Source organism: Ailuropoda melanoleuca, chromosome 1 (genome assembly GCF_002007445.2).
Source record: "Ailuropoda melanoleuca isolate Jingjing chromosome 1, ASM200744v2, whole genome shotgun sequence".
In the NCBI taxonomy this organism is placed as follows: domain Eukaryota; kingdom Metazoa; phylum Chordata; class Mammalia; order Carnivora; family Ursidae; genus Ailuropoda; species Ailuropoda melanoleuca.
This window is the reverse complement of record NC_048218.1, coordinates 145181873-145204801: the sequence shown is the minus strand read 5'-3', so window position 1 is coordinate 145204801 and position 22929 is coordinate 145181873. Positions and strand designations below refer to the sequence as shown.

The window sequence follows — 22929 nt, the reverse complement described above, 5'->3', positions numbered from 1 at the left end:
GCTGAGGGAAATGAATGCTGCTATTGTCATTCAACTGAGAAAGAGGTTAATCCTCGGGAAGTTTGTTGGACTGTTGTGTTTTTTAAAGGCCAGGAATTTGGAGAGAGGGAATAATGATTTCTTCCTCCACCTAGGGACAAAACTCTTGTTTGTTCTGGACTCAGAACGGGTGGAGGCCTAGGCCCACCTCAGGGGTGGAGGGGCATGGCCCTGGCTGCTTGGAGGCAGGACTGGAATGAGACAGGAAGAGGATGAGGAATGAATGGGACCAGTACCCCCAGTCCTGAGGCAGAATTCAGGGGGTGGGGGGGGGACGCACAGCGGGAGGCAGTTAGTGGGATCTTAATTAGGTTAGCAGAAACCAACTGCACAAGGACAAGTTTGTCAGGCAACAGTGGGCCTTCCCTTTCAAGCGGCAGCAGTGGTGATGAGGCCCAGCTCAGGGGCCAGCGTGAACACAGGTAAGTCGCTGCTGGGGCTTCACATCAACAAAGGGGGTGAGAGCAAAAGACTACCTGCTAATGCAATTCGTAGAGAATTAGAATTATTCTACCCAGGGGTAGCTATGTGTGAGAGGGTCTATGTCCAAGCTGGGGAAACCAGACTTTTCACTACACAAAGCTTGAAGACAGGCCCTGAGGTTGAGGGAAGAAGGACAAGATTCCCCCCACAGCTCCCTTTGCATTTCTGCCTTTATGTCAGCCCCTTATCTGCTAACGTTTCATACAGGCCATGTTCCCTTCAAACTTTGGATGGAATTAAGCAGAGGACTTCAAAATTTGTGTCTATTTCTCACAGAAAGGCAGTTCCAGAATTATCCTTTCCTGAGTTGTCAGGGTAACGATCCTTCCCTGTGGGCCAGCATATTTTTCTTAGACTCCCAGTTGGACTTCTTTTTTACCAGCTTCATACTTGAGAGCTCTGTAAGACAGGTAGTGACTAATCATCTGAGAATACAAGATCTTCTCTAATTCCTGACATGTAGCATGCTGTGAGTTGTATTCTCAATGGACTTAGACTGATAAGTTAAGGGGAAGGAGAATTTGTGCGCCCTAAAACTAGATGCCGAATGTGTGAGTCAATCTCTTTCTTTAACTCTTGGGGGGGACGGGGGGGCAGCGGGGCCATCTGTCTTGTTTTATTTAAGAAGGTATAGCATGTGGCGTCTCATCAAAAATGTACATCTCAATCCATTCCCTTTGATGATGTAATTAATAGAAATTGCACTCATTCTTTGGCTTGTAGCTTGTCCGTATATTTTGTTTACATAGTTGTTGCTGAAGGATTTTTGGGGTAAATCTTAATGTATTCTTATAAATATTTAACAGTGAGTAGGGAGAGGTATATTAGCCCAGGTCTGTGTTAGCCCACAAGAACACTGCTGTGGCAAAGGAGTCACCATGTTGGTGAGATCGTAGTTCAAGTTTCAACCCGGAAGCCCAGGTTAAGGAGAGAAGGGAAATGGTTCAAGGAGCGGCTGAGAGACATGGATAGGAGAGGTGCAAGGAACTGGAATCAGGGTAACATTGAAAAGCAGGGTAACATTGAAGAGCAACTGAAGGAATGAAGCTTGAAAAGATAGGAAGTGAAAATAATGGAGTAATAGCAAAGGCCAGGATGTGATCATGAGAGCAGATGGCTGACCTGGAGTGAGAAGCAGGCTGTGGGAGCTGAGGTGGCCCCGAGCTGGACGGGTGAGTTTGGGTCAGGAATCCACATCATTAAAATCCATCCCTAGTGATGGAATGAGGGAAATGGACCAAAACCGAGAGAAAGATGACCAGGTCCTCAGGAGGAAATTACTTGTGATACAGTAGATGACAATGCTTATAACAGACAGAAGGTGAGTGTATTCATTTCTCACTGCTGCCATAACAACTTAAATCAGATTTAGTGGCCTAAACCAACACGAGTGTATTATCTCATGGTTCCGTACCTCAGAAGTTTAACATTGGCCTCCATGGGTGTGATGTCCATCTTGTCTGACAACCTGGTTGGACCACAGTGCCCAGATATTTGGTCAAAAATAATTCTAGATATTTCTGTGAATGAGTGGACTTTGAGTAAGCAGATAAGGTGTGCACCTCATCCAATTAATCTAAGGCCTGAATAAAACAAAGACAGCCTTCCCTTGAGCCAGGAAGGAATTCTGCCAGCAGACAGTATTTCTTCCCTGGTCTCCAACTTGTCAGCCCACCCACCGTTTTTGGACTCCTATCTCCACAATCTCGTGAACCAATTTGTTAAAACTAATCAATCAATATCTTCCCTCTGCCCTCTGTTGATTCAGTTTCTTTGGAAAACTCTAACAAAGTGGGCTAAGATCAGGTTATCAGCGAGACTGTGTTCCTTCTGGAGTCCCTAGGAGAATCTGTTTCCTTGCACTTCTCAACTTCTAGAGGCCACCGCATTCCTTGCCTCATGGGCTCCTTCCTTCTTCTTCAAAGTCAGCAATGGAGGATGCAGTCTCTTTCAGTCTCTTTCCTTCCATAATCACATTTTCTCTGACCACAGCCAAAGAAAGGCTCTCCAATTTTAAGATGGGCCAACCTGGATAATCCAAGATCATCTTCTCATCTCAAGGTCCTTAATTCAATCACATTTGCAAAATCCCTTTTGCCATAAAGGGTAGAATGTCATATATTCCGGGGATTAGGATGCGGACATCTCTGAGGGGTCATTATTCTGCCTACTACCATGAGACAGAGTAAGCCTTTGAATTAGACACTGGAGGGAAGACTGATGTACTCAGGGCTGAATTCAGTTCTTGCTTCTAGTCAAAAGCCCCAATTTCACTCTTCTATGCCAGTATTTCCCAAAGTCTCCCGTGTGGCATATTAGTACTATAGGATGCACTAAAAATAAAGACGGTGTGGTTAAATAAATTTGTAGATCTGTGTACCTTTGTATATGTACAATTCCATTACCATATGAAAGATTCTGAAAAGTCCTCAGGTGAGGATCTCTGTCTAATTTAACATGTGTTTTCCCAAATCTATTTGACCAAGGAACTGTCTTTTTGATCTTAGCCAAAAGGCCGAGAAGCGATGGGGAAGGAACTGTCTTTTTGTAATACCTATTAACAGTCCCAGAATCAATGTTTAATATAATGGACTTTGGGAAATGCATTTCTAGACAATACAAAGGTAAGGGGTGGGGAAAGAGTCACACATGAAAATCCACAAAACTTGTTTGAGTTTCCTAGAATCAGCTTGGATTATGATCAGCATCCCCATTAGTAAATGAAGGCTAAGATTCCAAGAGGTTACTCATGTAGATAGCAAATGGGGGCGGTGTTATCAGGATTGAACCCAGAAACTCTGATTCCAGTACTTATGTTCATAAGCACTATACTTGAATGCATCTTTTCATATTCAGCCATATTTGACCCCCACCCTGGTTTTATCAGCTCTGGTGGGGTAGGATCCAGTGTTACAGATCATCACAACCTAACCTCCGTGAGTGGCAAGTTTACTGATTGATATGTCCTTATTTCACAGAATAAGGCAACTGTTTCGTTCCTGGCAAGGATATGAAGTAGGAAAGGAGAAGCAGCACCACCTAGTGGAGAAAACAAGTACTCTCCATTGAGGTCATTCTGTCTTCAAAACCTGGTATTCCCATTAACCATTTATCTAAAGCTCAGCGTTTCGAATCTGCATATGGGATAATAGTATGACTCGCATAGAATAGCTGTGAATTATGGTAATAGAAATGCCATATCTAGTGGTGGTGATTGTTGTTGTTGTTGTTATTAATTATTAACTCCAGGCCGACTTTTCTTTTGGGGCTCTTAATCAATCTTCTCCTCTTGCTCCCACCCAGATGAATTTAACTTTGCAAGAAGTGACCTCATTCCCTGCCTTTACCACTCGGTTCTGTGGCCCTTTTAATTGAAGGATGTTTCTGAGGGCTGCTGGGACTTCCAAAGCTGCAAGTGAATGGAAGCAAAAGATCCTCTAGAGGCTTCCCCAGAAGTATCGGGCCCTCCATGGCTCTCAGGGGGGGTTGGCTAATACCTCTTCTGATTATCAGAGGATGTTTTATCTCAGAAAAGAAAGGGGTCCACTCTGTTCCGATTAACTTTCTAGTTAGTAGAAAGTTCTTCAGGAAGCTGGCATATGCTTGATTCTTAGCTTCCCGTTCTAATGCTGTTAGTACCATTTTTCCTATTGGCGTGTTTTCTTCGTTAGCTTAATAGAAAACTAACCTGGGAGCCTCAGATTCTGATTTAACCATCTTACCTCCAAATCTGGGCCCTTGAGTCTCATTCTAAAATTGTTTAGATTATCTTCCATTAGTTATTACTTTGGGAGATTACAAAGAAAACACTTGCATTTCTGTTTATAAATCTGGTATCTTTTACTAAAGGGTGTTTGAAATGTTCGAGGGATAACCCGATCCAGACTCCTCTGCGTAAGAAACAAATTAGAGACGTGCTGATAAATCAGGAAAAAAATAAAATAGTGCAAGCCCATGAAAACTTCCTCCTTCGATTTCTGGTTTCAGATGCTTCTAGTTATAAAACAAAGATAACATGCCCAGACTGAAAACTCACAACGCAAGTCACATATGGCCTTTGATAGGAGAATGTAAAGTAGAGAGAACCAGGCAGAAAAACCTTTAACACTGACAGGGGACAGAAGGCTGGAATTAACACTTTCCCTCTGGAGGCGCACTTGGGAGTCATCTGGGGAAGCAGTAAGCACCCTGAATTTAAGAAAATAGACCTGGCATAGTCATATTGGTGAAACTCAAAAATTAGTATTTGGAGAAAAAAATGCTAACAACTAAGTCTAGGGACAGGGATATTTAACTTGCACCAAGTTGTTTCTATTTATTTTAAACCTTGCTGTATCACATTGTTAGAGGCAGAAATTAGAAATTGATCAGTGTTGCTTTTAATTAAAGAGTTTAATTTTAAGGAAAATGAATTAATGGATTTTTAATATATCTTTTTCAATCACTTATCTACACCTTAGCTGGAGCAAACCCCGAAAAAGCAAATGAAGTCTTTAGACTTAGAAGGAAAAAAAGCAACTTCTGTGTGGAGGGTCTGCTTTGCAACCCCAGATCCATGTACTGGGAAACGCGAAGTGGGGATAAACAATTATTCTGGGGGGACTCATTTTAGAAGAAGCATTGACAGTTCTTCTCATCTTTTAATTAAACACACTTCTAATATAACTAGCTGTCTTCTCATATTGTTTTTACAAGAAAAGCCTTTAAAAACATCTAATCATAGTGATTTTTTTTAAGCTAATGGAATTCTAATAGCATTTAAACTTCTCTTTCATATAGGCAATGTTACCTTAGGACAAACTTTTCTCCTAATTCTTTTAATTAGCCAAACATCCCAGAAAGATAAGCTGCATGCAGTTTCCAGCAAGGCATAGTGCGGGCCTCGTGGACCCAAACCAGACAGAACCGGACCTCCTCGAATCCCACCAATTGTGTGAAGCAGGGCCTTAGTTAACCTGTCTGAGTTTCTGATTCCTCATCTACAAGATGAAGGGAATGATATGCACCTCACAGGGTTGTTGCAAGGATTAAGTGAGACATTTTATTTTAAAGTACCTGACATCCCACATCGTAGATGCTTAATATATGTTATTTTCCTTTCCATTTTCCTCTTTATATGCATATATGCCGGCAACATCAATTTCCTTTATATGTAAAGCTACTGTTGTTAACTGTATTAGGCTAGATTTTCCATTAAGCATTTATCCTTATTCATTAGCTAGGAGGACTGACGCACAAAGATATTAAATTATTTACTCAAGTTTAATGAATGAAATTGAAAACCTTTTTCCCCTGCCTACCATGAATGTGCCCTTTTCAGTATGCAGAGCTTTGTTGCATTTTTTCAGAAGCTACGGCTAAGTGCTTCGTTTGGAACACAGGATTAATGAGCCCCGAGACATGGCGTTGGTCACCATGGCAACCCAACTAGCTTTGCCCTGTTCCGAGCTCAAAGAAAGGATACAGGATGCTTAACTCTGGCCTGCAGCATATAGCTGGGTGTTCTTTTTCATATGTCGGGCTCCCCATTGCTGCTTCCAATTATTCCCTAATTCTCTTGAAAAAATAAATAAAAATGAAAAGAACATCCCAGATTCTTTAGGGCTCTGCTTTTTTTTTTTTTTTAACTATACCACCTACCCTCCTTCCTGAATATATTTATCTCCCCCATCAGTTTTCTGAAGATTTTGGCTGACTGACTCACATTATCCTTCGCCACAAAAATTCTGGGTGACTTTAACAACCACATGGATGACCACCCAATGCCCCGGTCTTTCAATGTCCGGATCTCATTCTCTCCAGTGGCTTTCTCCTCTTCACTGACCCGGTGACTCCCACCCACAGTCATACCTGGGCTGAGTAATTAGTTTCAACTGAGCAGTCTCCAGAAATCACAAATTCCCACGTTCGATTTTCTGACCATAGCTGCTTATCTTTGTATCTTGGTTTTGTTAGAACCCCACTCTGTGTTCTCTTTGTTCAGCAGATGTTTCTTACTCTCTCCTCTCCCTACCCAGCTTACTTTCATAGTCCATCATTTCAATAACCCTTTTGCCAAAATGTTAAACCACTTCAAATTCTTCCAAGCACCCACCTGGTGCTATGAATGAACCCAATTATCTACTGTCTCGGTGCCCGTACCTAAGTGGCAGAAAGCTGTGTAGCAGAAATCACACTCTCAGTGAGGTGCCAACTCTACCAGCCCGGTACCACCAGAGAGTCAAACAGAACACTCAGCCGGGTCCTTGAGACTGGTCAGCCACCCAATGACTCTCTTTCTCTGCCCGATTTATTCCCTCACTCTCCATAATGATTGTTTCCGACCTTTTCCACCTCCTCGATTCTTTAACTCTTTCCTCTGTCCCTCCGCACTCTCAGATCTGCTCACCTCCTCTTTTACATAGAAAATGCTTTTAAAATGAAACTTCATAAAGCCTTCCACACCTATCAACTCCCATCTTCTCCCCTTTTTTTGCCTCAGCTACACTGGAACAGGTGCCCTTCTCTCTAGAGTCAAGCCCTCTACCGGGTTCTAGATCTCATTTACCAAACTTCTCAGCATTCTCACACCCTAAGTTATTCCTCCTCCCTCCTCTGTCTTCAATGTCTGCCCCCCATCAGTTTTTTAAATGCTCAGTTTCTGTCATCTAAGAGAAGACAATTCTCAACCCCATTTCCCTCATGCTCTGCCCTGTTGCCTCCTCCCCACAAAGAATCTTCCTCAGTGGGTTTGTTCACACTCACAACCTTCTTCAGTTAACAATCCCTTCCACTTGAATTTCTGCATCCATGACTCAACCGATACTGCAATCTCCAAGTCCTTCCATGTCATTCAATTAATGTAAACTTTTTGATTCTCAACTTACTAGATTCCTCAATAGTATTTGACACTTCTGACTTCTCCCTTCTTCATACTGTCTTCATGTAGGAAAAGAAGCAAGGAGCGCAATGGACCATAAACCAAGAGTCATCTTGCTGGTAATGGTGACAGAACTGCTCTGGTTCAACCCCACTCTCCTCCCTAGTTCTGGTGCCTGCATTCAACGGAACATTCATGAATACTCCACAATCAGCAACCAATATGGATGCTACACTGCACTACGCTGAGCAAAACTCTGCTCTCATGAAACATAGATTCATGGGGGAAACAGATACTAATCAGAGGATCAAACAAAATATAAGTACCACAAAGGAAAACTGCATACTGTGAGAATACACAATGACACAGGGACCTAACTTCATTAAAGGGAATTCAGCAAGAAGGATCTTTGGAATTGATGTCGGAACTAAGGCCTTATGTGCTGGAAGTTAGCTCCACCAAGAGGAGAAGACAGAGCGTTCTAGACAGCATGTATACTCCCAGCCCTTTTCCCCATTTCAGTGCTTAGAAAACTGGCAATTAGACCTTAACACAGGAAGAAATCAGGTAGATGTTTTTTGTTTTGTTTTGTTTTGTTTTGGAGAATCTGGCCAACCTGAAAAAAAAAAATCCAAAGATACTATGTCAGAGATTTCTCAAATAAAAGATTGAGCCAGATACCACATAGCAAATCTAACAGTTAAACTAACCTTACCCATACACTGAGATTCCAAATCAGCTTTTAGTCACTCAATCTTAACTATCAGCAGACATCTAAAGATTATAAAAATTTAAGAAAAGCCTTTAATATGGTAGATAGAGACAATTAAAAAAAAACAGAGAAAAATAATCTGGAGTAAATTTCCCAGGAAGGAAAGCATAAAGATAAAGAAAACAGGAGAAACAGCGTGCCTGGGTGGCTCAGTCAGTTAAGCAACTGACTCTTGATCTCAGCTCAGGTCTTGATCTCAGGGTCATGAGTTCAAGCCCCATGTTGGGCTCCACGCTGGGCATGGAGCCTACTTAATAAAAACAAACAAACAAAAAACAGGAGAGACAAGATAAGACAATTAGAGAAAAATGTGCAGGAAGTACAATATCTAAAGAATAGCAATTCAAGGGACAGAGCATACAGAAAATAGAAGAAAAGAGCTCAGGAACATTTCTCAGAACTTACAGACATGCACCTTTGGGGGTTGAAAGGACCCAGTACAATGGATGAAAATACATCCACCAAAGCAGATCATCATAGAATTTCCGAACGCCAAAGACAAAAAGATGAAGAAATAAAATGGCTCCTGATCTTTCAGCAGTGATACTAAAAACTAGAGGGAAATGGGAAAATGTCTTCAGTATTCTAAAAGAAAATGATTATCCATCTAGAATTCTATGCAGTGTCAGGGTAGGATAAATGCATTCTGGGGCATGTGTAGTCTCTTGCTCCCTTTCTCAGAAATCTAGTAGAGGAGGCACTTGACACAAACAGGCAACAAACCAAAAGATATAGGGAGACTCAGGATCCAGGACACAGGAAATTCAACATGGCTGAGCAAGGAATCTCCAAGATGGTGGGGAATAGAGATTTCAGGAGGACAGCAGTTGGACCGCCTAGGTCTGAAGGCTCCAGAAGGGATTTTTTTTTTTTGGTAAGAAAATGGAAATGACCATATACCTGTTGAATTGAAATATTTCCAAACTAGATTAAAACCATTGGCAAAAAGTTTGGGGTTAAAATAGTGATTGATGATCCATAGGAAACTAAGCAAAAAAATGAGACAACTCCAGGGAAAACAAAATGTACAAAGGAGAAGTTATCCCAGTTTACTACAAGCCTCGTGGTTTTAATGTCATGATATTGTGAGGATGAAAGATGGGAAAGATACTTCTATGGGGGAAAGGGGAGTAGGAAAAAAACCCAGAGCCTCATCTTCCATTATGATAAATAGATTACAAGAAATTGCTTATATTGCTACTTATTCTTTTCAATTTTATGCATAAATAAATGGTATTTATTTAGCAATATGGAGCTAAATACCAAACTATTCAGCTAAAAGAAGTGAAAGGGCTACCACTTAGATGGGAGTCATCAGAGCTACATTTTTCTTAATAAACCTTGAATGCAGTATCTCCTTGATGTCTTCTCGTCCATTTTTATATTTTTCCATTTTCCATATTTTTATATTTTCTAGGCCCCTTAAATTTCTCATGATATAATTTCCTGCCTCTTATTTCTGGTATATAGAGATGCAATTGATTTTTGGATATTGATCGCAAATGCAGTACTTCTGCTCAACTTAATTACGAATTCTAACCATTCGACCTTAGGTTTCCTTGTTGTTTAAAAATTTTTTTTTAAGTAGACACACATATTGTGTGAAATAATGGGAGTTTTGCTTCCTGCCTCCCATCTTCATACATCTTATTTATTTTTGTTTTCTCTTTGTGCTGGCAAGGACCTCCAGGACAGAGCTGAAATTGTGGCAAGAGAAGCAGACTTGTTTCGCTCCTGATTTTAAAGGGGATGCTTCTAAAATCCACCACTAAATAGACCATCAACTTCAGCAAACACTGCTTAAGGCTCTGTCTCCCACGCTGTGCTATGATCTTACACGGACCATTCTTTAATGGGCTGGGGTACCTGCTACCTGACTGGGTATGCGACACGGCCTGCAAATAAATTTCAAGTTCACTCATTCAGAGCAGAATCACTGGAGACAATGTTTCTAGAAAAAAAAACAGCAACCAGAAAATGAGGCTTTTGAGTCATTCTCTGCCATCTGAGAGAAGAGGGTCTCTGGGCAGATGGAGGTCAAGAATTTCACTGCCCGTTATTTACTGTCACTGTTACATTTTATGTAAGGCAAGGACTCTTGTCCTCTTTTCTACAGTGACAAATCAATTTTTATAGTGATACCCAGTTTCTTTTAAAATTGAATTAAGTAAGTAATGTCAATTTGAAGAAGAGATTAAATTCATATTGTACAGGTTGTACTAACCATATGGCTGATGGAGCAAAAATCCCCAAAGTTATTTGCAAAGGACAAGGATGGTCAGATTTGTGCTATGACAACGAGCTGGAACACCTGAGGGTGACTGACTGGGGACAGGGGTGCCTATCGAGCCAGCATCTGTGGTTATTGACTAAAGGGGAGTCCCATGACATCTCGCCTTGCTAAGCTCTCATCGCTGAACAGGGCTTTCCTAGCATGCGGGTAGCTTGTGTCGTTGTCACACCAAGTAGCGGGAGACTGTCGTTTAAAAGTCAGGGTCTCCTTTACATTGCCCTCATGCTACATTCTGGGAGGAAACATTTGAATTTTTATGGCTTTCCTGCAATAACAAATTTTTCCTCCAACTGTCAGGATTTGCTTCATGCAGAGTAAAGCAAGCAGCTTTCACTTTCCTCTTACGAAAGGGAATAGGCAGAAATAATATACCGCTATTCAGCCTGCTCAACCTGACCTGACTCCCTTTATTCGTAGGGAAAAGCAGGATTCACAGAGAGGACATTTTCATGGAGGTAAATAAGCCCTCTCAACTGATGAATGCTATTATACTAATACCAAAGGAAACAAAGGCCGGAGATGGGGGGCATTAAGTAGAAAGGCAAACAGAAAAATAGCAGACAAAATCCAGCATAGGGACAAAGCGGGCTCTGCAACATTGAAAAAATAGGGGAAAATCCTTTAAGCGAAAATTGCATGCAATTTTTTGGCCTCAATTAGCCTTTTCCACAAAGAACACTTTTTTCTACAAAGAGTCCATTAAGTAGCAAATGAAATTACATCGGTTTTCAGTTGCCATGGCATTGGTTTTCCCTTTAATGGACTTCTCCCGGCCCGAGTTTAATGTTAGCCTGACTCGCTTTCCTTGTCTGTGTGCTGTCTCAATTCCCTCTGTCCAGCCACGAAGTGATGTATGTGACTTCTCCTCAAAGTGCCTACAACATAATCCAAGAGAGAGAGAATCCATCCCTCAACTACCCCCCCGGAGACAGAGAGGGTGAAACTGACCAGCAGCCACATTTCATTCATTAACCATGAACACAACAGTGTCCATTTATTAGATACCAGGAGTTCCTGTCCGTGCACTCCGGGCTCCTGGAGCCATGCCCAGATCAGTCAGAGACCGTTTACAGAGTACATCCTTTGTGCCAAGCACTGTCCAGAGGCTGAAGACATAAAAATGCAAAGAAAGAATGCAAGATGCTCACGGTCTTCTAGAGTTTCTAGTAGGAGGCCTACTTCAAGTCCCTACTTTCCCCTTCTCTCTCTTTCTCCATCCATAAAATGGGTGAAATTTTCTGCATTTTATCTGATTCGTAACATATTTCGCTTTTGAATATTTTCTGGGCACCTCACTTAAAAAAATGTGTGATTCTAGGAGTAAAGATCTAAAATAACAAATTTGCTTTTTTGAATTTGTTTCAGTGTTAGTTGTTTAGCTATACCTAAACATCAGCTACAATATAAGGTTTGACTCTGATAATTTGGATATCCTTTCCTGATATGCATAATCATAGATACTTTTTAGAAAAATAAACTTTTGCAGTTCATACTCTCCTATAAACTTCTTTTCAAAATCCTTCCATGTCAGTACTGGGTATTATATGCAAACAATAAATCATGGAACACTAAATCAAAAACTAATGATGTATTGTATGGCGACTAACATAACATAATAAAAAAATTAATTAATTAAAAAAAATTCTTCCGGGGCGCCTGGGTGGCACAGCGGTTAAGCGTCTGCCTTCGGCTCAGGGCGTGATCCCGGCGTTGTGGGATCGAGCCCCACATCAGGCTCTTCTGCTATGAGCCTGCTTCTTCCTCTCCCACTCCCCCTGCTTGTGTTCCCTCTCTTGCTGGCTGTCTCTATCTCTGTCGAATAAATAAATTTTAAAAAAATTTAAAAAAAAATTCTTCCATGTTCCAATTGATCTTTTTTTACAACATAATTTTTAATGTCTATATGGTATGGAGGTAACACAGCTTAAATTTTTTTTAAGATTTTATTTATTTACTTGAGGGAGAGAGGAGGGGGAGGGGAGAGAGGGAGAGGGAGAAGCAGACTCCCCGCTGAGCAGGGAGCCCAACTCAGGGCTCAATCCCAGGACCCTGAAATCATGACCTGAGCCGAAGGCAGACACCTAACCAACTGAGCCATCCAGTTCCCCCTTAAAATTTTTCCATCAGAGGGGCACCTGGGTGGCTCAGATGGTTAAGTGTCTGCCTTCGGCTCAGATCATGATCCCAGGTCCTGGGGTCAAGTCCGCTGTGAAGCTCCCTGCTCAGCAGGGAGTCTGCTTCTCCCTCTCCCTTTCTGTTCCTCCACCCACTTGTGCCCTTTCTCTCTCTCAAATAAATAAATAAATAAATAAATAAACGAAATCCTCAAAAAAATTTTTTTCTATTAGACATGCAAATGCTCTTCACTTTTTCAGGAGTATAAGTGATTTCAGGCAAAAATAAATCAGACTTTTTTTGTTATTTTAAATATATTTAAAACTGAAAAATGCCAGTGTGAGTATTTTTAAGTTGTGTATTTTGAATGTATTCCTTACCTAAAGCTTCTGACACAAAATATAAAATAAAACACAGTATGACTACACTATTTTGAAGACAGAATGAGGAGAAAGTCTCTTAATTCCTGGTGTTCCACAGACTGCACCACCAAGCACAATTCTGTTACATGATAAATATCTTCCTTCTTTCTTTCTCATCAGTTATCTCTCTGATTCAATGTATAACCTTGTTTGGAGGCAATAATCCAAAGTTTGATTTGGAGACCATACATAAATGAGAGTCCATGTGAGCCAAAGGTTCAGAATTAGTCCTAAATCCTAGAGGCTGAGAAGAGTTACAGAAGTTTTCAAGCTTTTGACATTGCCCTCCAGACACTGCCCTCCAGACCCATTCACATTCCATTAAGACGTGAACGCACATCCCTGTGCTTGGCAACATCTGTACCGACATCGTTTGTATCTTTGTTAATGTAATAAATAACAACAAAAGCACCTGTCATTTTAATGAACATTTTCCTGATTACCAGGGCAGGTGATCATGATGTTACCTTTATTTGTTGTTTATATCCTTTTTTTTGGTCTGAAATACCTTTATCTATTCTTGGTCTTTTTTTCTCTTTTTCTCTCTTAGTTTTTAATCTCCTTACTTTAACTTTTAAGATTTCTTTCTATGTTAAGGATATAAAGAGGGCCTTTGTCCATCTAGTCTCAAGTATTTTTTTCCAGTTTTGTGACAGCCTTTTTATTTTATGATCTGTTTGCCACTCTCACACTGAATATTTTTGCTTTCACTAATTCATCTTTGTTTTCTTTACGGCTTTGGCCTTTGGTGCCATGGATCTAAGAGTAAGTTTATCTTTAATGGACTTCCATTCTTCCTCCTTGATTGTTATTATCCTAATTCATTAGTGGCAGCCTACAGGGATCCTGGCTTGGTCTCTCCCTACCTCTTTACTCCTTCTCATCTCCAGGTAGTCTCCCTCTGTCAATGGAATAAAGGGGACAGACAATAAGCACATCCTCTGGGGAATGAGGTCCCCTCCGATGACACCTCTGAGGAGTGAAAGGCTTGGCAGCTCTCAGTCTGTGGTTGATGAAGTCCCATGAAACGGCAGCAATGTTAAAAGTCAATAATTAAATAAATATATAATGTCTTAACTTTCTAACGATTTTTAAAAAAAAGCTTAAAAGTTTAAATTAATGAATTAAAATATAAATTAAAATAAAAACGACATCTGAAAACCGTAAATGTGTAAGTCAGTGTGAGTGGTGGTGATGGCCACGTGCTGTAGGTGGCTCGCCCCGACTGACACCTTCTCCTGTCCTACTCTGCACTAGACCCCTCCCCTTCCACCAGAAGGAGAGGAAGCTGGACAGATTTCCCCCCCCTTGCATTCTCACAAGTTGAGAAGACCATAGCATCTTTAAGCTTGTTCTCCTAATCTTTCCCCATGACCTTTCCATCCCTCCCCACTCTCATCAAAATCTCCACCCTTTCTGCTCTTGTTTTTGGTGGATGACTTTGCCTTATCCATTATTGAGAAGGAAAAGCTATCGGATATGAACTCCATCGTCTTACCACCGCCACATCTATAAACACTCTGGTGTTTTAAAGCCATCCTTTACTTTGACCCATCGGTTAAAAATGAGGATGTATCTCACAGTCTCTGGATTTCACCCCATCTCAACCTCTAAGATTTGAACCTTTTAGTTACCCTGTCTCATGCATTTTCAACTGTTGGCTTTCTATAAATCATTCCCTTCAGCACACAAACATTTCCTTTTCTCTCCAACTACAGAACACTCTGCCATGCCCCCAGGCCCTTCAGCAATCACACCACTCTCAGGCTTACACGTGCAGCCAGACTTTTCTGAAAAGTTGTTTGTATGTGGCATCCCTAGTTTTTATCCTCCCATTCACACCTTATACCATTCGAATCTGGCTTCTACACCCACCATTTCACCCGAACTGCTTTTGTCAGTGATAATTCTGTCACTTAATCTAAGGAACATCTAATTAAATCTCTCGTAGCCATCGATACAGCCGACCACCTCCTCCTTCTTGCGCCTGCCTCTTCCTTAGTCTCTATGATGCCAAAAATGCTCTTGGTTCTCTCTCACTTCACTTGCCAATTCATTTCACTCTCCTTGGCCCCTCTCCGTCCTGCTAACATACTAAATGTAAGAATTTATCAAGGCTTGGTCCTACATTCTCTTTCCTCTCTACACTCTTTTTTTTTTAAGATTTTATTTATTTATGACAGAGATAGAGACAGCCAGCGAGAGAGGGAACACAAGCAGGGGGAATGGGAGAGGAAGCAGGCTCGTAGAGGAAGAGCCTGATGTGGGGCTCGATCCCATAACGCCAGGATCACGCCCTGAGCCAAAGGCAGATGCTTAACCGCTGTGCCACCCAGGCGCCCCTCCTCTCTACACTCTTTATCCAAGTGATTTCATTGATTCCCTTAGCTTCATATACAATCTATAAGCCAACGATTCTTAAACTTACAGCTCTAGTCTACAGCTCTCTTCCGCAATCCATAGGTTTATGTCAGGTGCAGCTTTGACTCATTCACTTTGAGGTCTCAGAGCCATCCCAAACTTTTCATGTTTAAAACTGATCTAGGGAAACTCACCCAGATTTTGAGACTTAATATAAAGCTCCAGCAGTCAAGCGAGTGGAAGAGTAACAAAAAAAATGGTAGATCAGTGGATCCGTACATATCTGGCCACTTGATTTTTGACAAAGATATGGAGGCAACTCAATGGTGAAAAAACAGTCTTTTCAATAAATGATGAAGAAACAATTGGATATATAAGATAATTTATCCACGTATAAAAAAGATGAACCTCAACTTCACCTTATACCATATACAAAAATTAACTCAAAATGAGTCAAAGACCTAAAGGTAAGACCTGAAATTATAAAATCTCTAGAAGGAAACATAGGAGAAAATCTCTGTTCCTGGGGTCAAAGTTGTCTTAGGTAGGACACATAAAGCATAAGGGTAAAAATTGACAAATTGAATTTATTAAAATTAAATACTTCTGCTCTTCTAAAGACAGGAAGAATGAAAAGTCAAAGAATGAATAAAAATATTTGCAAACCACATTTCTGATAAAGGGCTAGTATCCAGAATATACAAAGAACTCTCATAAATCAATAATAAGGAAACAAACAACCCATTTTTAAACAGAAGTATCAAAAGATATGAACAGATATTTCACCAAAGGGATTACACAGCTGGCAAATAAATACCTGAAAACACACTCAACATCCTTGCTCATTAGGGGAATTTTAATTAAGATCATAAGAGATACTATTATATACCTATTCAAAGTGCTAAAATAAATTTTTCTATTAATCTCCAACCTCTGGCAAGGTTGGAGAGCAACTGAACTCATGCATTGCTGGCTGAAATGCAAAATGTATGACTAGGTTGAAAAACAGTTTAGCAGTTTCTTATAAATTTATCATACAGCCCATCATCCCACTCCTGGGTATTTACCCAAGAGAAATGACAACATTTCCACACAAGAATCTGTGCACAAATATTTATATCAGCTTTTTTTCCCCCAAATTGCCAAAAACTAGAATCCATCCAAAGGTCCCTCTACTGGGGAACAGATTAATTGTGTGTCATCTATATAAGGAATACCACTCAGCAACCAAAGGTCTGATATACCGGTGAGTGCAATCACATGGATGCATCTCAACTACATTATGCTAAATAGGGAAAAACAGACCCAAAAGGCCACATATTGTATAATTTAATTTACATGACATTCTGAAAAAGACAAAATTATAGGGACAAAAGACAGACCGGTGGTTGCTGGAGGTGGCAGTAGAGTGAAGGGATTAACTATAAAGGGCACCAGGGAAATTTTTGAAGTGACCGTGGTGATGATTTCAGACTATGTGTTTCTCAAAAATACTGAATTTTACTGTTTGTGAATTATACCTTATAAACTGACTTTTAAAAAACTCATTTTTAAAGATGTATTTATTTATTTGAGAGAGAGAGAGGGTGCTCAGGGGGAGAGGCAGAGGGAGCGGGAGACAAGCAGACTTCCCGTTGAGTGGAAGCCTGATGCAGGGCTTGATCCCAGGACTCTGAGATCGAAATCAAGTAAGATGCCTAACCAACTGAGCTCCCCAGATGCCCCTAAAAAACTAAGTTAGTGATCTTTTTCACGCATATGCTTCTTCCTCAACTCTCTCCATCTTTAAAAAATGGCATCATGGAGCACCTGGATGGCTCAGTCAGTTAAGCGTAGGATGATTTCGGCTCAGGCCGTGATCTCAGGGTCATGAGATCGATCTCCATGTCCTGCTCCACGCTCAGCACTGAGTCTGCTTAAAGACTCTCTCCCTCTCTCCCTCCCCTCTATGCTCTCTCTCTCTCTCTCTCAAATAAATAAATAAATAAATCTTTTTTTTTTTTAATGGCATCACTACCCACCCACTTTCTAAATCCAGAAACCTGGCAATGATACTTGAAATCTCCTTTTCCTTCTCTGCTCATCCACATATAATCCATCTCCAAATGCCATTAACTGTGCTTCCAAAATATATTGCAAACCCACCTTCTAATCTTCCTATCCAAGTCTGCCCCTTCGTGAAAATCACCATCCCTTCTCACCTACATGGTGGCAATAGCTGGGCTGCTGGTCTGCCTGCTTCCACTCTTGGCCTCCTCCAACTTTGTTTCTGCCTAACTTTAGAACAATGATTTTAAGTGAAAATTAAACTATGTCATTGCCTTGCTTAAAACTTTCCTGTGGCTCCATTTCTAAACCCCATACCTTGGCCCCCAGCAAGCTGTATGTGACCCAACAACGTCCAATGTCATCGTGTGGCACTCCCCTGCACTTTCTTGTTCCTCCCACCCACCCCTCACCCATGATACTCTGACGACACGGGCTTTCTTCCATGTGTTGAATAGTCCAGGTTTTTTGCTCCCTTAGCAACTTTGTGCATGCTATTCTCTACACCTGGACTCCTCTGCCCCTTGGCTCCTTTTTCAATGGTTAGCTCCCTCTCATTCATAGTTTCTGCTTCACATGTCGTATCGTTAGAGTAGTCTTTATACGTGTTGTAATAGTTTACTCCTGACATTCTCTTTCATAACACCCTGTTTTGTTCCTTTCCCAATTTATTATTATATATTTATGAATTTATTTTGCTAGTATTTATCTCCTCTACTAGAATATAGCTTCTTGAGGGCAGAAACTATTTTTTTCAGTTACTTAGCACATTAACTGACACATCAGAAGAGCTAAATAAATATTTGTTAAATAAATGTGTAAACTAATGAGCCTCCTGCAATGAAAAAAATAATGATTCCAATGTGATCATCACTGAATTTACCTGGACCAACACATACATTTATATAGTTATATAAATATATATATGTATATATATTCTTATGAGTTTGAGACTGATAAACAAGATACCTACTACATTACCTGAAGAAAGTAACAATCACCAAGTTTCACAACCATGAGTGTGCAAGTAGATGACAACGTCAGCCACCCAGAAAGGCTTACCTCTCCAAACCAATTGCTTGGCACAGAGAATGGAGCTAGGAGTTGTACAGAAGTGTAAAGCTGTGTGTCCACTTAAGGAGTAGCAATTGAGCTTTGCTCCACGGTCACAGAGGATCTTAACGCAATCCAAGTTGGCCATTTCACAAGCCACGTGAAGAGGGGTTTTCCCATTGGGTCTACAGTTGATTGTAGCATTGTGGTCCAGTAGCACCAGAAGACATTCCACATGACCAAACAAGACAGAGAGATGCAAGCCTGTTGCCCAGGAAGACTTTAATTTGTAACTAGGCAACCAATAACCTGGACAAGAAAAGGGATGAAAGTTTAAGTTATGGCCTAGGATTTTTCTCTGTTTTGTGAGAATTTTTACAAAGTCTTTTACTTTGGTCACATTTATAAAATTGGGGGGGGTGATTCAGAAGTTGTGAACTAGTAACTGATGGGTCTGCAAATGTCTAGTTTAGAAGCATATTAGGATACGCTTGAGTGGGACAGGCACCCTTGAGTCTCTGTGTTTCTAGTATGTTCCATTACCTCATTCCTTTATTTACTTTATCTTCCTGGCCCTTCAAGGCGTTTGAGTTTGAGACCTTCATTTATAGGATCACATTTTATTTCACACGGTGAGTTACATGAGACACTCACTGTTTTTACTCCCAATCATTGCCTTGAATGATTCTGAAGCTGTTAGTTACAAGATTATACTTTTTGTTCCATCACAGTTCTTTTGACCTATAGTTGTTGCTGTTGTTGTCAATTGGTGGTATGAATGTATTTGATGTCTTTAAAAAATTTGTCTTGCCAAGATGTTATTTGCCTGCCTGTTGGTTTCTACAATACCTCTTTCGGAAAAAGAACTTAAAGCAACTCACAAACTTTACACAATACAAGATTTTTTTTTAATAATCTAAGGGCAAAGGAAAAAAATAAGGTAGGAAAATAAAAAGTGGTCAAGGGTAAGATCAGTACACAAAATATAAACCGTGTCCTATACACTAGAACCACATTGCAAATTTGCCTTTGAACTTCCTAGCAGCCAAAATAAATAGGAAAACATGACGTATTGCACAATTAACTACGCCCACAAGCTATACACAAATTAATTGCTCAGGAGAAACATAGCTGTTCCTAGAACTGAGATCTTAGATAAAATTTTCCCATTAGTTGTTGGAAATGTTCTCTCTCTCTCCCCTCCCCCTCTCTCTCCCTCACATGTCTCACAAGCCATAACAAACATAACTTCATAAACCTTCTTTCAGTGTCAGCACCTAGAGCCATAGCATTAAGCTCCCTAGGAGTGCGTAATGGAAAATAGGTTCAGAAAGATACAATACTGATGGCCAGATAAAGATGTAGAGATAACTCAACAGCTTAGAAGAGACTCTAGGGTGGAAACAACAAAATATATTTTAACATGGATAAATCAGAAGTCTGCTTTTAAGTTACAAAATTCCACTACACAAGTACAAGGTAAGTGGAATACGGTTTAATGGTAATTTATTTGGGAAAAGACCTAGGGATTTGAGTTGACAGGATTCTCGAAACGGGGACGGAGCTGCCAAAAAGCTAATACAATCTTAAGCTACATTAATAAAAGTGAAGTGCCCCAAACAAAAGGGGTAAAAGTTGTATTCTTTACTGATTAGATGAGGTCAGAATAAATCTGGAGTATTGTGAATACTTCCGGGCACCAATGATGAGCATGGGAGGGCACCCGGGGCTGATGACCATACTAGAAATGGGCCTGCAGATCAGGTATTAAAATTCTCTCATTTAAGTGAGAAACATCACAAACGTGCTACTCCTGGGCATTTATCCTACAAGTATCATCACTCACGTGTGAAATGCTCTCTAAGGGCCACTGTATTGCACAACTTCCAAGAACACCATCTGCATTGAACTCTTTGTGAAAAGTATAGAGTTCTCAGGAGTTATAATAACCTGGCCTGTGGACGAGAACTTGCACCCCACTACAGCATTGCTCTTAATGGGTAACGACTGGAAACAATCTCAATCTTCATCAATAGGAGACTGTTTAACAAAAATGATGGTGCATCCATGCAATCGAATACTATACAGCCATTATAAAGAAGAGGGCGGTTCTATGTGTACTGATACGGAAACATCTCAAGACACATGACCGAGCAAGAGAAGCAGGGGCTGACCAGCGTGCATAATATGCTCTCATATGTGAAAATATTTATCAACACCTCATACAAGAAACTGGTTACAGCGGTGCCCTCCCAGAACTGGGGGCTGGGAAATGAGGACATAGATTTACTCATCCTTGGATGCCTTTTAAATTGAGCTTTTAAATTCAGTGCCTTGTGCATGTGTAACTATTTGTAAAAAGAAGTAGAACTAAAGTAAACTGTAGAGGAGGAAAGATAACTTAGTTTCAAAGGCCATATTATAGGGCACAATGTTGACTAATCCTGAGGGAATGAATGAACCCAACCTGAAGTTTTTTTTTTTTTTCTGTAGCCCACTCTCCACCCTAGACACACACACACACACACACACACACACACACACACACACACTAATCCCTTTTTCATTTCATTCAGAATTCTAAGGCCATTTGAATTTCCATCCCCCTCAGCTCTCCCCTATCCATATCGCCTCTTTAAAAAGAAAACCAAAGTTAAATCACACAAAAGTCTAATGAACTGAGGATTTTTTAAAGCGTGACCCTCTTAGGATTACCCAAATTTATGTAGGAATCTGTATTCAACTAATAGAACTAAGTGCTAATATACTAATTTGAGATTCCAGACACTAAGAAGGGAAGGTGTTTGTTGACATGGACTTTTCTCTGGCAGAGATAAATAGTATCACAGTCACTCTGGGCTGTGGAATTATCAACCCTGTGCTTGTAACGTGTGTGTGTGCGCGTGTGTGTGTGTGTGTGTGTGTATAAACAGATAGGCACACACACTGCGTGTTTGTGGATCCATTTATACATTTCTATTCAGCTGTGTACATTGAATCTCTCTCTGCGCAGAGTTTTCAAGCTGCAAGTATGCAACCCGTTTTTGATAATGAATGAATCACATTAACACCAATACTTAATCAGTCATTTTAACGCTCAGATTTCCTCAACAAGCAATTTGCAAAGCCAGTCTCTTCTAACCGTCTTGGAAAGAAGCTGGCTCCAGATCTGGAAACTGGAGTATGTTGTGCCTGCTGATTAGGCGCAAAGATTTGGCAGCTCTGTGCAGCAAATGATTGGAAACTCGTGCCTGCTTCCGCAATGGGAAGAAAAATGATCTCAGAAAGGAAGCAGTAGAGAGCTGATTAAGAAAACACCATTTTGATGTAAAATCAAAGAAAACACAGAATGTTAGCGCTGGAGGGAAGATTATGCAGTCCAAGCCTTTCATTTTCCAGATGAGAAAACTGCCACTTTTTCAGCCTGCTAGAGCCATAAGTCGCCCGCCGCAGTCCAAGCTAATGGACTCAGGATATCTGCAGTGCAGGGTTTCCATGTCTTTGTCTTTGTGGAAGCAGAATAGGTTTTAGCGCCAAGCCTGCTTCACAAATCACGAGGAAGGAAAGCAGATCCCGAATTCATCTATAATACGCCACATCTCTGATATGGAAATGCATTTGCTTGTGGATGTTTTCTCTTCTTCCTAAATTCCCAGTAGCACCTAGAGAATGTATCCTGCCCCGTTTATTCCATGCATCAGTCGTCCTTAGTCTCTCAGTCCCTTGCCTCTGCCCGTTGTTTGGTCATAATCCTTAACCAGGAAATCAGCCTTGGTGACGGCCCGGTCCCGGGATTCAGCCCAGCCCCTGGATGAACTTGTGCCTACGACTCGCCTCCCCCAGACGGAAATGTGTGTAGGTGGCTGGCAACAAGACACCTTCGCCGATGCCCCTAGAAGCCGAATAGAGAAAGAGGAAGGGGACAGATTGGCAGAGTCAGATCACGACCCGCTGACGCGTATCTTGAAACCGCATCGCAGAACTTTTTGGTGGTGGTGTGCCTGTGCGTGTGTGGTGGGGGGGATTCTGGATCATTCAAAGCCGGGTGGAGCAGGAAAGCCTTCTGGGGAGAACGGAGCAGCCATGGCAAGGAGGCTATGTGCAGTCACACCGAAAATGAGGCTGCCGCCACGGGTCGCTTTGTACCAAGTGTGGAAAGTGCAAGAGCGTCCTTCCCACCTCACCCACCCGTCTTCAGAAACTGCAGCGAGGCAGCGCCTAGTAACATGCTTGTGTTGATACCGCGACGCCAAGACGTCAGAATTTGGCCTCTCTCTTACAGCCCCCAACAGTCACAGCATAACAAAACCACAGTGACCTGAGCAGGCATCTCCACTCTGTACACTCTTCCTTCTTCCTGGGACAGAGCTATCCCAGGGCTTCAGGACCTAGAATGTGATTAATTCTGAGCATTTGTTTTTCAAAGAAATGCCAGGCTGCTCTCTGTGTGCTCAGATAGGCACAATGGCGGGGGGGGGGGGGGGGG

The 22929-nt window shown here is 41.1% G+C and overlaps 1 protein-coding gene across 1 annotated transcript in view; it reads right to left on the bottom strand.

Annotated features, from left to right (window-relative positions):
• Positions 1-22929, bottom strand: part of ASB4 (ankyrin repeat and SOCS box containing 4) — a 61005-nt gene that overhangs the window by 32860 nt on the left and 5216 nt on the right. Inside the window, exon 2 of the mRNA XM_002918927.4 lies at positions 18453-18752. Within this exon, the coding sequence (XP_002918973.1) occupies positions 18453-18752 (300 nt within the window). The remainder of the gene's footprint in view (positions 1-18452; positions 18753-22929) is intronic.